We start from the raw sequence: 17,364 nt of genomic DNA, 5'->3' as shown, positions 1-17,364 counted from the left end.
TCAACATCCACTTGTCTCCTCTCTCTAAAGACATCCCTCAGCATGCTGAACACGTCTGCAAAGTACTTACCTCCGGTATTGTGATTTACCCATTTACCATCAATCTATCCCTAGAATGTGAGAACCTCAAGGGAACGCAACAAGTCTGATGTATCTTTTTTTTATACCAAGCACATAGCCTGATACTTCCCATGTAGGAAACAAGCACTCACTGTTTGGGGGATAAGTAAAAGTACATAGAATACAATTCTCAAAGAACAAAATGTTAATATGTTGTTTAGGAAAAGCTGAAACAATCTTTTTCAGACCATGGGTTAAATAGGTTTTGAAGGGCTAGCCTTGGAACCAAATGGACTCCAGTGACTTTGTTTCTATGAGAACAGGCATTCTAAGTTCCAAGCAGCACACATACAAATGGGCTTCAGAACACACGTGTCCCCTCAAGGTTCCACGAGGCCAAGCAGCAGGCACTAAGGCTGGCGAGCGGCCACCCAGACTGGTGAGTGGCTGCACCTCCTTGAGAGGTGAATGAACCTAAACAAGACATCGAGTCGTGAGGTGCAGCTGAGCCATCTACAGAGACCAGCTCCATTCAGCCAGTGAGCAACCCGATACCCTCTGCCCAGCTGGCCTTCCCGGGCCCATGCCATGCTGCTCACTGTCTACTGTGTGCGGAGGGACCTCTCCGAGGCCACCTTCTCCCTCCAGGTCAGCCCTGACTTTGAGCTCCACAACTTCCGTGTCCTCTGTGAGCTTGAGTCTGGCATCCCCGCCGAGGAGATCCAGATTGTCTACATGGAGCGACTCCTTGCCTACGACCACTGTTCGTTGGGCTCCTATGGCCTCAAAGACGGCGACATGGTCGTTTTACTCCAGAAGGAGAACGTGGGGCCCCGGCCTCTGGGCCAGACATCCAGCCTGCCTCAGAGCGATTTCACCGGGACAGCCGTGCCTGGGACATCCAGCTCCCGGCAGCACCACCAGCACCAGCGGGCACAGTCGGCCCAGCAGTCCCGCGGCCTGGACTCTGGAAAGAAGATGACCTCTGCTCAAGGGCTGGACAGCCCCACCCTGATCCGAAACATGGTGCTTTCCAACCCCCATGATCTGTCCCTGCTGGAGGAATGCAATCCTGCCTTGGCCAAAGCCCTGCTCAGTAGAAACCTGGAGACCTTTTCTCAGGTCCTGATGGAGCAGCAAAGGGAAAGGTCCCTGAGAGAGCAAGAGATACTTAGCCTCTATTCTGCCGACCCGTTTGATTTGGAAGCTCAGGCCAAAATAGAGGAAGAGATCCAGCAGCAGAACATTGAGGAGAATATGAATATAGCGATGGAAGAGGTTCCAGAGAGTTTTGGACAAGTGGCCATGCTCTACATCAACTGCAAAGTGAATGGACATCCTTTGAAGGCTTTTGTTGACTCAGGTGCCCAAATGACCATTATGAGCCAAGCTTGTGCAAAGAGATGTAATATCATACGGCTGGTGGACCGACGATGGGCTGGGATTGCTAAAGGTGTGGGCACGCAGAGAATTATTGGCCGAGTTCACCTAGCTCAGATTCAAATCGAAGGTGATTTCTTACAATGCTCTTTCTCTATACTTGAAGAGCAGCCCATGGATATGCTTCTAGGGCTAGATATGCTCAAGAGACATCAATGTTCCATTGACCTGAAGAAAAACGTGCTGGTGATTGGCACAACTGGCACACAGACTTACTTTCTTCCTGAGGGAGAGTTACCTCCATGTGCTAAGTTGGTAAGTGAAACTGGGCAAGACGAGTCTTCAGACAAGGAAATAGCAGATACTATTAAACATTCAGTCATGGATTCAGGACGAAAAAAGCATTGAAACAGGCTATAAATATGCCATCACCTGAGGGAGTCTCAGGTCTCAGGAAATTATAAGACATGAGCTCATTGGCAATGTAATCATTAAAAACATCAGTAACCACTAAACCTGGCCTTGGGACTAAGTTCTCAGAGCTGTCACTACGTAAATTGTGATTACTTGATCTTGGCCCCTCCATTTCTCTTATCCAAAAATCACTGAACCTTATCCTAAGAAGGCTCTGGAGGCTCCAACTGATTTCCAGATAACACATAAAAGGAAAACCAGCCTCTTTAGAGACACTGCCCTATGAAACTATAGGATGGCTTGTCCAAACCTGTTGCTATTTTGCAGAATTCCCTGGAAAAAGCCATTGCTGCAGCTGCTACAATGCACCTATACAAAATTATTTTAAATCAGCACTAACAAGTGTTTATATTCAGAGAAATACATTTATTTTCACAGACTTTGTTTTCTTTAGGAAAGGTACTAGAAATGGTTGGTCAATTGTACTCTTGAGTTGATTAGTATTTATAAATGTCTGTTTGGGGCAGCATTAGGGCCAATTTCCTCATGTTTTACATCTTTCCTTCCCCTGGACTCCTGTGGAGTCATGCTCACTGAAATCCATTCCTAAAGGCTGTTTCTGCCATATTTGAGATAGTGGATTTTTCTCCTAGGATGTCCTAAAATAATTTCTTCTTTCTTCTGCATTCAAAGAAACTCTAATTGTAAAACAAAGGCAATCAAATAGACTTTTTTTTTTAATTATCATGCTTCTTGGGAACATGAAGATTGGGAGCCTCATGGTTGTACTGCGGTAGGAGTGGAAGGTGGGGACAGACAGTGGTCTAGGTCCCCTAATCCTCTTTCTGGTCTGTTTTATATATTAAACTGTTATTACATAAATATTGTTTGAACAAAGTGTTTCACTTTAAAATAACATTTGAAAGTTTCTGAATGAGATCTCTAAGGCCTCATTCAGCTCTATGGTCCATTCTGACAAAGCTACTCTCCATTACTATTGATAGTGAGAAATAGAAGATTCCTGACGTAATTACAATCCACAGCTAAAACCCTAAGAGACAAGGTTCAGCTGCCTGAGGCCATCAGACTCAGAGAAAATGTTTCAGGGCAGTAATCCATCAGGACTAGTATTAGAATACAGGATTCAAAGTCAAATAATATATGTTCTGATTTTAGCTCTATATTAACTAGGCAAATCAGCTTACATATAGTACAACTCAATTTCTCGTCTATAAACTGTTTCAGAGGGGAGAGTCATTTTCAGCTACTAAGACTACATTATGAACGAGGATATCCTTTACGTTTCCCCAACAAGATCTAAAGCCACCCAAAGCCTTTCCAAAGGCTACAGGAAAAAAAAAAAAAAAATCCTCCCCTGTAGGTCTCCCTTTCTTGGTTGGCTTCTAGGTATGACTAATCATCATTTTGTATAGAGTCTCCTCCTCTCCCCTTCCAGACATCATCAGTTCGCCTCCCAGTATTCTTCTTCTTTATAGGTGTTCCTATGCTCATATCATTGCCCAAACCTTGTCTACATTTGTACCAGGGCTTACATCCAGTAGAGTTGCTAAAAATGACCAATAGATAGACTTCTTTTCTCCTTTTGTTTCTAATTAAGTACTAAAGACAAAAGTAATTGACGAAATGAAGGAAGAAATTCAGAGTAAAGCCAGGGATAAGCAGTTAAATGCCTGTGAAAGATGGGAACTGACCTGATAAATGCATGGATTCCTTCACGGATAAAAATTAGCAAACTCCTCAGTGTTTTCTGCTGAACTGAGCTTTCAGGTCCATTTATACAAAAAACATATCTCATATGCATATGTCACACGGGGTTGCTCAACATAAAGTTTCAGTATATGGTGTATCAGGATTTCTAACCCATAAAAGCCAATCAAAAATCACCAAATTTTTAAACTAAAAAGACAGTGTGCATGATATCAAATCCCACCACACTCACACTCACTCGCCCTTCTCAGAGAAACATCACTTCTAATGTAGCTATGATGTTTCAGGACCAGACTTAGGAATAATTCTTTGTTTCTTATTTTGAGTTGAACTCTATTATTCCATAACTTCCAAAATGTTGGTCTTCATTCTTCCTTTTTTCAAGAACACACTTACTTTCTCTGGCACACAACAATCCTTTTAATATATGAAATCAATGTCATCTGAAATAAGTCTCTTTTGTAGGCTTTCACCAGATTCTATAACTGCTCCTCACTGGAGAAGTTTGGACTCACCTAAAAATTTCTGTCATGTTCCTTTGGATATAGTCCAGCTTCTAAATATATTACTTGAGTAGATGGATTGGTAAATAAAAATACTTCTATTGAATTGAAAAGCAGTGATCTCAAAGAAAAATCAATAAACAGAGTGAATTAATTAAGCAATGTCCTTGCTGATTAATTTTTTTAAGATCATTGTTTTTCAAATCAGAAAGTATTTTGAAAATTAGTTGTATGGATTTAAAGTCTTAACTCAGTCCTGTGTACACCTGAATAGATCTTAATCAATTAACTTTTAAATGGATTAGTTTTAGTAAAAGGCAGCATCTTTTGCATGTCTCCTATGTAAATCAGGTACTATGTAAAATATTTTACATATACTACTATCATTAGTCTTCAGAATAGACCTTCAAAAGAGTTATCATTTGACTGTATTTTACAGATAAGAAATTCAAGGCTCAGAACTATTATGAAACATTCAAATATCCAAAGCTTACTGTTTTTTAAACTTTTTTTGACAACAATCTGCATTTTAAATTGTAACCAAGTTTTACATCACACACACACAGGCAAAAGCACACAAACATCTGTCTTTGAAACAAAAAGATTCTTGAAGTAATATGAAATGTTTTATCCTTTCCTAGCCTATTTCTTTAAAATGTTATATTTTATTATTTAAAAAATATTTTAGACATGCCCCACTAACTGTACCCAAGGTCTCCTGATCCACAATTTGAAAGGCCCTGACTTCCCAGATTGCCTGATTCAAGTCTTTCTGATTTCAAATGCCACGCTCTTTCTAATATGTAACCTTCTTGACATGACCCATTTTAATTCTAGATACTGGCACAAAACTGTTTCAAAGTTTCATTTTATGAAGACTACCAAAACACTACCAGTAAAAATGGAAACAGAGCAGCAGTAATCAGAATACACTCAGCAATTATTTATTGAACATCCATGAAACATGCACTGAGCCAGGTTTTTATAAGCATGCAAATGAATAAGGTACAGTTCTAGACCTCAAGGTGATTACAGCTTTGTGTAGAGGTAGGAGACAGTCTTGTGATCAGCTAAGAACAAACAAGGTAGACATGTAATTAGTACTATGTTAGTGCAAATGAAGGCATAAATTTTAACTGGGGAGTTATTTTTTAAATACATAAGCAAGCCAGTAAAATGTACTTTCAATATGTCTAAAATGACCATCACTGATGCTAGAAAAAACAAACAATGAACCATATTCTCCTCCTAAAGTTCAGGTTGCTAATATACAACTTACAAGTATCTACTCTTGGGAATTTACTACCTGAAAAATGAACAGTTCTTCATTTTCTTTCTTCCCTTAGAAATCATGATAAAGTAGACCACATGATGAAATAGACATAACTTGTTTAAAATAACAAGCCATTTTAAAATTCCATCAAGACTTTGCTTTCACCAACGCCCAGTTGGTGAAAGTATCCATCTTACTTAAAAGAAAATCACTTTGTTAATAAGCATGCATTTGAAGATTAAAGCAATGCATTCTGCCACAGTTAAACTGGAAGACTGATAATATTTGAGATTAGTAGAGCATATATATAATCCTAACTTCTTTCTTAAACTACCAGGTCATAAAATTTCTCTTGCTTCTAGAAGAAAATCCACTCCCCCAAGAGAAAAAGGCAAATGGATATCTGAATGTATGACTTCATCTTCACTGCGGGTATTAAATGTTGCCTTTTTTAAGAAAACGTTGTACTTCTTTCAGACAGTCATTTGCTGACATCCAACACTCCATAAAGAAACACTTCAGTAGGGCTTCCCTGGTGGCGCAGTGGTTGAGAGTCCGTCTGCCGATACAGGGGACGCGAGTTCGTGCCCTGGTCCGGGAGGATCCCACATGTCGTGGAGTGGCTGGGCCCATGAGCCATGGCCGCTGAGCCTGTGCGTCCAGAGCCTGTGCTCCGCGACGGGAGAGGCCACAACAGTGAGAGGCCCACGTACCGCAAAAAAAAAAAAAAAAAAAAGAAACACTTGAATAAATAATGAGAGTCATCTGGGATTCACACCAGGAAACTGCTGATGAAGATATTAATCAACCCTAACATTTATAGTTATTCTCTGAGATAAACAAGAGCCTGGAAGACCAAAGAAGAGGAACAAAGGTAAAGAGAAGTAAAGGAGGAAAAGGGGAACCCCCCACAACCACACACAGAAATCTGAGTTGCTTGTAACTAATTATCTCTTGGTTTAAGTACAGTTTCATAAAGTAGGTAGGGACTGGGCTGAGATCGAGGATTGGCTACATTTCCATAATACTTCATCCACCATTGGCAAGTTATCTAAAAATGAAAATATTTTCACTTTAGAGCCTGAGTCAAACTTGCTTTTGAACCCCAGCTTATTTGCATATGTGGGTCCATCCTTTAGAATCTCAGAACTTCTAAGGGTCTGTTATCAGAAAAATGGGGTTCAAGGTTCTGCTGCCCTCTGTTTACTTAACAGGCAATCCTATGGAGATGGGCACACCTGGGGCTGTTTTGTCTCTTGTTACTGCACTGAATGTTTTGATGATTGCTGCTCCTTCTTCTTTACCCCCCTCCTCCTCCTTCTCCTCCTTTGGAGAAAGACTTTTATGAATCCAGCTTTTCTATATTCTAATGAGTAAGGTTTATTTTCAAAACATCATTAGAGATCCTAGAGGGGAAGATGGCGGAAGAGTAAGACGCAGAGATCACCTTCCTCCCCACAGATACACCATGACTACATCTACACGTGGAACAACTCCTACAGAACACCTACTGAACGCTAGCAGAAGACCTCAGACCTCCCAAAAGGCAAGAAAGTCCCCACGTACCTGGGTAGGGCAAAAGAAAAAAGAAAAAACAGAGACAAAAGGATAGGGACGGGACCTGCACCAGTGGGAGGGAGCTGTCAAGGAGGAAAGCTTTCCACACACTAGGAAGCCCCTTCGCGGGCGGAGACTGCGGGTGGAGGAGGGGGAAAGCTTCGAAGCCGCGGAGGAGAACACAGCAACAGGTGTGCGCAGGGCAAAGTGGAGAGATTCCCGCACAGAGGATCGGTGCCGAGAGGCTTGTCTGCTCACCCGCCGGGGCGGGCAGGGCTGGGAGCTGAGGCTCCGGCTTCGGTCAGATCGCAGGGAGAGGACTGGGGTTGGCGGCGTGAACACAGCCTGCAGGGGGTTAGTGCACCACGGCTAGCCGGGAGGCAGTCCGGGGAAAAGTCTGGACCTGCCAAAGAGGGAAGAGACTTTTTTTTCCCTTTTTGTTTCCTGGTGCGCGAGGAGAGGGGATTAACAGCGCTGCTTAAAGGAGCTCCAGAGACTGGCGCGAGCCGCGGCTAAAAGCGCGGACCCCAGAGACAGGTATGAGATGCTAAGGCTGCTGCTGCCGCCACCACCAAGAAGCCTGTGTGTGAGTACAGGTCACTATCCACACCTCCCTTCCGGGGAGGCTGTGCAGCCCGCCACTGCCAGGGTCCCGGGATCCAAGGACAACTTCCCCGGGAGAACGCACAGCGCGCCTCAGGCTGGTGCAACGTCACGCAGGCCTCTGCCGCCCCAGGCTCGCCCGGCACTCCGTACCCCTCCGGCCGCCCCGCCTGAGTGAGCCAGAGCCCCCGAAGCAGCTGCTCCTTTAACCCCGTCCTGTCTGAGCGAAGAACAGACGCCCTCCGGCGACCTACATGCAGAGGCGGGGCCAAATCCAAAGCTGAGCCCCTGGAGCTGTGAGAACAAAGAAGAGAAAGGAAAATCCCTCCCAGCAGCCTCAGAAGCAGCGGATTAAAGCTCTACAATTAACTTGATGTATCCTGCATCTGTGGAATACATGAATAGACAAAGAATCATCCCAAATTAAGGAGGTGGACTTTGAGAGCAAGATTTATGATTTTTTCCCCTTTTTCTCTTTTTGTGAGTGTGTATGTGTATGCTTCTGTGTGAGATTTTGTCTGTATAGCTTTGCTTTCACCATTTGTCCTAAGGTTCTATCCATCCGTTTTTTTTGTTTGTTTTCTTTAAAATTTCTTTTTCTTAAAAATTATTTTTATTTTAATATATTTATTTTATTTTATCTTACTTTATTTTATTTTATCTTCTTTCTTTCTTTCTTTTCTCCCTTTCTTTCTTCCTTCCTTCCCTTTCTTTCTTTCTTTCTTTCTTTCTTTCTTTCTTTCTTTCTTTCTTTCTTTCTTTTCTCCCTGCTTTTGCTCCCTTTTATTCTAAGCCGTGTGGATGAAAGCCTCTTCGTGCTGCAGCCAGGAGTCAGTGCTGTGCCTCTGAGGTGGGAGAGCCAACTTCAGGACACTGGTCCACAAGAGACCTCCCAGCTCCACATAATATCAAACAGCGAAAATCTGCCAGAGATCTCCATCTCAACACCAGCACCCAGCTTCACTCAACGACCAGCAAGCTACAGCGCTGGACACTCTAAGCCAAACAACTAGCAAGACAGGAACACAAACCCACCCATTAGAACAGAGGCTGTCTAAAATCATACTAAGTCCACAGACACCCCAGAACACACCACCAGACATGGACCTGCCCACCAGAAAGACAAGATCCAGCCTCATCCACCAGAACACAGGGACTAGTCCCCTCCACCAGGAAGCCTACACAACCCACTGAACCAACTTTAGCCACTGGGGTCAGACACCAAAAACAACGGAAACTACGAACCTACAGCCTGCAAAAAGGAGACCCCAAACACAGTAAGATAAGCAAAATGAGAAGACAGAAAAACACAGCAGACTAAAGAGCAAGATAAAAACCAACCAGACCTAACAAATGAAGAGGAAATAGGCAGTCTACCTAAAAAAGAGTTCAGAATAATGATAGTAAAGATGATCCAAAATCTTGGAAATACAATAGACAAAATGGAAGAAACATTTAACAAGGACCTAGAAGAACTAAAGATGAAACAAACAACGATGAACAACACAATAAATTAAATGAAAAATACTCTGGATGGGATCAATAGCAGAATAACTGAGGCAGAAGAACGGATAAGTGACCTGGAAGATAAAATAGTGGAAATAACTACTGCAGAGCAGAATAAAGGAAAAAAATGAAAAGAACTGAGGACGGTCTCAGAGACCTCTGGGACAACATTAAACGCACCAACATTTGAATTATAGGGGTTCCAGGAGAAGAAGAGAAAAAGAAAGGGACTGAGAAAATATTTGAAGAGATTATAGTTGAAAACTTCCCTAATATGGAAAGGAAATAGTTAATCAAGTCCAGGAAGCACAGAGAGTCCCATACAGGATAAATCCAAGGAGAAATATGCCAAGACACATATTAACCAAACTGTCAAAAATTAAATACAAAGAAAACATATTAAAAGCAGCAAGGGAAAAACAACAAATAACACACAAGGGAATCCCCATAAGGTTAACAGCTGATCTTTCAGCAGAAACTCTGCAAGCCAGAAGGGACTGGCAGGACATATTTAAAGTGACGAAGGAGAAAAACCAGCAGCCTAGATTACTCTACCCAGCAAGGATCTCATTCAGATTTGATGGAGAAATTAAAACATTTACAGACAAGCAAAAGCTGAGAGAGTTCAGCACCACCAAACCAGCTCTGAAACAAATGCTAAAGGAACTTCTCTAGGCAAGGAACACAAGAGAAGGAAAAGATCAACAATAACGAACCCAAAACAATTAAGAAAATGGGAATAAGAACATACATATTGATAATTACCTTAAATGTAAATGGACTAAATGCTCCCACCAAAAGACACAGATTGGCTGAATGGATACAAAAACCAGACCCATATATATGCTGTCTACAAGAGACCCTCTTCAGACCTAGAGACACATACAGACTGAAAGTAAGGGGATGGAAAAAGATATTCCATGCAAATGGAAACCAAAAGAAAGCTGGAGTAGCAATTCTCATATCAGACAACATAGACTTTAAAATAAAGACTATTAGAAGAGACAAAGAAGGACACTACATAATGATCAAGGAATTGATCCAAGAAGAGGATATAACAATTGTAAATATTTATGCACCCAACATAGGAGCACCTCAATACATAAGGCAAATACTGACAGCGATAAAAGGGGAAAGCGACAGTTACATATTCATAGTAGGGGACTTTAACACCCCACTTTCACCAATGGACAGATCATCCAAAATGAAAATAAGTAAGGAAAGACAGCTTTAAATGATACATTAAACAAGATGGATTTAATTGATATTTATAGGACATTCCATCCAAAAACAACAGAATACACATTTTTCTCAAGTGCTAATGGAATATTCTCCAGGATAGATCATATCTTGGGTCACAAATCAAGCCTTGGTAAATTTAACAAAATTGAAATTGTATCAAGTATCTTTTCTGACCGCAACGCTATGAGACTAGATATCAAATACAGGAAAAGATTTGTAAAAAATACAAACACATGCAGGCTAAACAATACACTACTTAATAACGAAGTGATCACTGAAGAAATCAAAGAGGAAATAAAAAAATACCTAGAAACAAATGACAATGGAGACACAATGACCCAAAACCTATGCAATGCAGCAAAAGCAGTTCTAAGAGGGAAATTTATAGCAATACAATCCTACCTTAAGAAACAGGAGGGCTTCCCTGGTGGCGCAGCGGTTGAGAGTCCGCCTGCCGATGCAGGGGACACGGGTTCGTGCCCCGGTCCGGGAGGATCCCACATGCCGTGGAGCAGCTGGGCCCGTGAGCCATGGCCGCTGAGCCTGTGCGTCCGGAGCCTGTGCTCCACAACGGGAGAGGCCACAACAGTGAGAGGCCCGCATACCAAAAAAAAAAAAAAAGAAACAGGAAACATCTCGAGAAAACAACCTAACCTTACAACTAAATCAATTAGAGAAAGAAGAAAAACAACCCAAAGTTAGCAGAAGGAAAGAAATCATAAAGATCAGATCAGAAATAAATGAAAAAGAAATGAAGGAAATAATAGCAAAGATCAATAAAACTAAAAGCTGGTTCTTTGAGAAGATAAACAAAATTGATAAACCATTAGCCAGGCTTATCAAGAAAAAAATGGAGAAGACTCAGTTCATCAGAATTAGAAAAGAAAAAGGAGAAGTAACAACTGACACTGCAGAAATACAAAGGATCATGAGAGATTACTACAAGTAACTCTATGCCAATAAAATGGACAACATGGAAGAAATGGACAAATTCTTAGGAATGCACAACCTGCTAAGACTGAACCAGGAAGATATAGAAAATATGAACAGACCAATCACATGCACTGAAATTGAAACTGTGATTAAAAATCTTCCAACAAACAAAAGCCCAGGACCAGATGGCTTCACAGTCAAATTCTATGAAACATTTAGAGAAGAGCTAACACCTATCCTTCTCAAACTCTTCCAAAATATAGCAGAGGGAGGAACACTCCCAAACTCATTCTACGAGGCCACCATCACCTTGATACCAAAACCAGACAAGGATGTCACAAAAAAAGAAAATTACAGGCCAATATCACTGATGAACATAGATGCAAAAATCCTCAACAAAATACTAGCAAACAGAATCCAACAGCACATTAAACAGATCATACACCGTGATCAAGTGTGGTTTATTCCAGGAATGCAAGGACTCTTCAATATACACAAATCAATCAACGTGATACACCGTATTAAGAAACTGAAGGAGAAAAAACATATGATCATCTCAATAGATGCAGAGAAAGCTTTCGACAAAATTCAACACCCATTTATGACAAAAACCCTGCAGAAAGTAGGCATACAGGGAACTTTCCTCAACATAATAAAGGCCATATATGATAAACCCACAGCCAACATCGTTCTCAATGGTGAAAAACTGAAAGCATTTCCACTAAGATCAGGAACAAGACAAGGTTGCCCACTCTCACCACTCTTATTCAACATAGTTTTGGAAGTTTTAGCCACAGCAATCAGAGAAGAAAAGGAAATAAAAGGAATCCAAATCGGAAAAAGAAGAAGTAAAGCTGTCACTGTTTGCAGATGACATGATACTATAAATAGAGAATCCTAAAGATGCTACCGGAAAACTACTAGAGCTAATCAATGAATTTGGTAAAGTAGCAGGATACAAAATTAATGCACAGAAATCTCTGGCATTCCTATACACTAATGATGAAAAATCTGAAAGTGAAATCAAGAAAACACTCCCATTTACCATTGCAACAAAAAGAATAAAATACCTAGGAATAAACCTACCTAGGGAGACAAAAGACCTGTATGCAAAAAACTAAGACAAAAAAATAAGACACTGATGAAAGAAATTAAAGATGATACAAATAGATGGAGAGATATACCATGTTCTTGGATTGGAAGAATCAACACTGTGAAAATGACTCTACTACCCAAAGCAATCTACAGATTCAATGCAATCCCTATCAAACTACCACTGGCATTTTTCACAGAACTAGAAAAAAAAATTCACAATTTGTATGGAAACACAACCCAAGACCCTGAATACCAAAGCAATCTTGAGAATGAAAAATGGGGCTGGAGGAATCAGGCTCCCTGACTTCAGACTATACTACAAAGCTACAGTAATCAAGATGGTATGGTACTGGCACAAAAACTGAAAGATAGATCAATGGAACAGGATAGAAAGCCTAGAGATAAACCCACGCACATATGGTCACCTTACCTTTGATAAAGGAGGCAGTAATGTATGGTGGAGAAAGGACAGCCTCTCAATAAGTGGTGCTGGGAAAACTGGACAGGTACATGTAAAAGTATGAGATTAGATCACTCCCTAACACCATACACAAAAATAAGCTCAAAATGGATTAAAGACCTAAATGTAAGGCCAGAAATTATCAAACTCTTAGAAGAAAACATAGGAAGAACACTCGATGACATAAATCACAGCAAGATCCTTTTTGACCCACCTTCTAGAGAAATGGAAATAAAAACAAAAATAAACAAATGGGACCTAATGAAACTTCAAAGCTTTTGCACAGCAAAGGAAACCATAAACAAGACCAAAAGGCAACCCTCAGAATGGGAGAAAATATTTGCAAATGAAGCAACTGGCCAAGGATTAATCTCTAAAATTTATAAGCCGCTCATCCAGCTCAATAACAAAAAAACAAATAACCCAATCCAAAAATGGGCAGAAGACCTAAATAGACATTTCTCCAAAGAATATATACAGACTGCCAACAAACACATGAAAGAATGCTCAACATCATTAATCATTAGAGAAATGCAAATCAAAACTACAATGAGGTATCATCTCACAACGGTCAGAATGGCCATCATCAAAAAATCTAGAAACAATAAAATGCTGGAGAGGGTGTGGAGAAAAGGGAACACTCTTGCACTACTGGTGGGAATGTGAATTGGTACAGCCACTATGGAGAACAGTATGGAGGTTCCTTCAAAAACTACAAATAGTACTACCATATGAGCCAGCAATGCAACTGCTGGGCATATACCCTGAGAAAACCATAATTCAAAAAGAGTCATGTACCAAAATATTCATTGTAGCTCTATTTACAATAGCCCAGTGATTGAAACAACCTAAGTGTCTATCATCAGATGAATGGATAAAGAAGATGTGGCACATATATACAATGGAATATTACTCAGCCATAAAAAGAAACGAAACTGAGCTATTTGTAATGAGGTGGATGGACCTAGAGTCTGTCATACAGAGTGAAGTAAGTTAGAAAGAGATAGACAAATACCGTATGCTAACACATATATATGGAATTTAAGAAAAAAAAATGTCATGAAGAACCTAGGGGTAAGACAGCAATAAAGATACAGACCTACTAGAGAATGGACTTGAGAAAATTGCGAGGGGTAAGGGTAAGCTGTGACAAAGCGAGAGAGTGGCATGGACATATATACACTACCAAACGTAAGGTAGATAGCTAGTGGGAAGCAGCCCCATAGCACAGGGAGATCAGCTCGGTGTTTTGTTACCACCTAGAGGGGTGGGATAGGGAGGGTGGGAGGGATGGAGAGGCAAGAAGGAAGAGATATGGGAACATATGTATAACTGATTCACTTTGTTATAAAGCAGAAAGTAACACACCATTGTAAAGCAATTATACTCCAATAAAGATGTAAAAAAAAAAAAAAAAAAGAACATCATTAGAAAAATCACACGGTAATTTCCTCCTATGTTAAAGTCCATAGGAGGTAACATGGATTGTGCTCCAGATTAGAGTGAAGTGTATGTTTTCGTATTGTTGACATATTGCTGCTGTGTCCAAATAAAATAGACAAGAACTACCAACACAAGCATATTCTAGGTAATATAATCACTTATATCCATCAAATTCTTACCCTACAACATCAATCACCACTCTAAAATCTTACTCTAACGGCACTTCATTTACAAGGACCCCTTGAGATGAAGAGAAAAATTAATTTAAAATTACATTAATTCACCTATTCTCCTTTCCACACTCATGTCATGTTTAGGGATTCAATTAGTTTATCTGCCAAAATGTATCAGTGTTTTGCATTCACTGATGTCACTAAAAATCCAATATACTTTTTCAAGAGTCTTGTCATTGACCTATGTCATTCAGAGAGACAAAGGAAATGTAAGTTATATTCTTAGCCTTTAAAAATTTTAAAAGTCCAGTTAGAGGAACTAGAAAAAATACAAAGTAAATAATTCAGAAATAATATTTAATTCAGTGCTGAATCATGAAATACATTATACGAGTTCAGGGGAATGAACTCCTGCTTCCCATTTGAGATGCTAATTACAACAGGGCAGGACCTATTGGACAAAATTTTACTGAACACCTACTGTATGTCAGGCACCATTTTACAGGCTGTATTTCCTTTATGCAGGAAGAGTCTTATGTTGCTCAACTAGTACTCTGAGATGCAGCCAGGCATACAGGAGAATCTGTCACCTCCTCAAAGATGAATCATTTAGGGTCCCTTTGAGATGACCCAACTAACACAACCAGAGTTAGCATACAGCTGATTCTCAGGTTAAACTTGAAGGTGAAGTGTGTGGTCTGTTTCTGCCTTGACCCATAGTGGCACTGTGCTCTACTAGCTTCCTATTATGGGCTTAATCTTGGAGCATCGTTCAGCCACTGTACACAAATACTTCTCTCAAAAAGATTGGGGGCTTATACAATTGATGAACAACCAGCAACACAAGCAGAAGAAATTAACACCCAGAGATGAGTTAATTTGGTGGAACATTTGTCACATACTTAAACTCCAGGGAATAAAAGAACAGGGGATCTCATGGACAGTGAGATACCAACCAGAAGGCAATTAAATAAATGTTTGTGCATTTAGAAAACCTAGAATGGGGCCCAAAATTACTAACAAAAATCTAATAAGTGCTGGGATTATAACCTTGTTCATAATTATAGCTTTAATTTTTAGTATTTTCTGTGAGGCAAACAGTATCTGCTTAATAAATACAGATTATTTGAATAAAAAAATAGACAAAGTTCCATTGTTATTAATAAGCTGACACAGGGAAGTGTGGCTTTTAATTTAACTCAGTTTTTATATTAAAATATATAAGGTAAAACTAAATCATATCTAGAGAGTAAGATTATCTTTGTATAATTAGAATAAATAGGTTTGGGTTAACTGCATGGCTAATATTTATATGCATAGATTTAAGTGTAAGTGATTCAAGAAACAAACCCTTAACATGCTTTTAATCTGGTAAAGTTGCCAATTGTTCCACACTGAGAGCAATTTAACTAGTACTTGCAGTAGCCAAATCACCCCAGTTTATCTGGGACTGTCTTCATTTTAAAACTGATAGCTCAGCATGCTGGCAACTCCCTCAGTCTCAGGTAAACCAGAAAAGTTGGTTATCCTATAAGTGTTGGAAGTAGAGTTTTCATTTCAAGCACATAAGCATGCTGTGGGCACCTCCAAACACGCTGCACTTTTAATAGGCCTGAATGACCAATGTTCCATGTTATCAATATATGTCCAAATGATCAAAGTAGAATTTCCTAATCTATTTTGTATAGGAGAAATAACCTAATTTAAACTCATGCATCAAATATTTCTGGACTGGAAAGTTAATCATTTAAAAATTATATGAAAATCACATTTTAAAAAGAAATGTTAAAAGAATTTAATGAAAAAAAACTTATGATTTCTTTCTAACTGAAGTCCGTGAAACTTCTTTAATTTTCAATACTCCTTGCAACTAAAAAAATAAAATGAGTAGAAATTCACATCAGAATATGGAGGCATGAGATAATCAAAATAAATATTTAAATTATCTATGAATTTAGGTTATCCTGAAAAAGCACTGAAAGAACAAAACTAAACTACTTTTTACACTTAGAGTAAGGATAGTGATAGTCTAAATCTAAGTTTCAAAGTAAATCCTAGGTTTTGAGTTTTTAAGGGAATATTTGAACAAAGGAGCAGAAAAAACTTCAGAAAGAAACACAAATAAATAATGATGTTACCTTTATGTTTATTTTAAACTGTCAAGATGCAATGAACGGGATGTAAGGTAGGTCTGTACAATGGGGAGCAGTAAAAGACAAGCAAGTTTTTGATAAAGAGTTGTGCTTATAACCTGCAGATGATACCTAGAAGAAGAAGCTTTGCTGAGTATCTGGCTGAGGAGTGGATGAAACATGGAGGGCCCAGTATTCTTCGGTAGGAAGCTGTACAGTGTTGGGGGGCTAGGAAGTAAGAAGAGGAAGATATGACTAGATTATGATGTTGCCATGGAAGCAGAGGTCTGAGAAGGTTTTAAGGAAAAATAGGCTATCCACTAACATCCAGTGTACCAAATAATTTGAAGAAAAGCAAAATGGCAAAGTGAGACCTTTACCTTTGCCAACAGAAGGACAATACAACCTGTGATGAGGGTAGCTTTTGTAGAATTGAGAGAGGGTAGCACAGAGAAGTTAATGGCATCAATGGAACATCAGAAACATATAGAAGGCAACTTTTATCAGTTGAACTGATTCAGTTGTTTATAACTTCAATGTTTAATAACTTCCCTTCTAGCCCATATTATCAAGAATTTAGAAATGAATAATATTAAGAACAAATTTACATAAATATACTGGAACAAGTATTTTAAGCTTCATTCTGTCAGAAATAATTGCATAAAGTTAAAGCAACAGATGGGCAGTTAGAGTAAAACAGAAACAAAGATATTCTCTGTTCAAAAACTGCCAACTGCCATCACTTGGTCTCCAAAGCAGTAACTGAGAGAAAACAATCTCATTGATATTCCATAAGCTATAGGAGTTTATGTGCCCATATGGCAAGGCTTCTACTGTCAGAACCTCACTACATAATAATTCT

At 39.6% G+C, this 17,364-nt stretch overlaps 2 protein-coding genes across 3 annotated transcripts in view; one reads left to right on the top strand and one right to left on the bottom strand.

Annotated features, from left to right (window-relative positions):
* Positions 1 to 17,364, bottom strand: part of PDGFD (platelet derived growth factor D) — a 236,924-nt gene that overhangs the window by 107,374 nt on the left and 112,186 nt on the right. The window lies entirely within an intron of this gene.
* On the top strand, positions 649 to 1,848 carry DDI1 (DNA damage inducible 1 homolog 1). The gene has a single exon (XM_060017193.1). It carries the CDS (start codon positions 649 to 651, stop codon positions 1,846 to 1,848), a length of 1,200 nt encoding a protein of 399 aa, XP_059873176.1.

This window comes from Delphinus delphis, chromosome 8 (genome assembly GCF_949987515.2).
Source record: "Delphinus delphis chromosome 8, mDelDel1.2, whole genome shotgun sequence".
NCBI lineage: Eukaryota > Metazoa > Chordata > Mammalia > Artiodactyla > Delphinidae > Delphinus > Delphinus delphis.
This window is presented reverse-complemented; position numbering and strand designations above follow the sequence as displayed.

Excerpts from the sequence above, each read along its gene's own strand:
- DDI1 (XM_060017193.1), top strand. The coding sequence starts at position 649 with ATGCTGCTCACTGTCTACTGTGTGCGGAGGGACCTCTCCGAGGCCACC.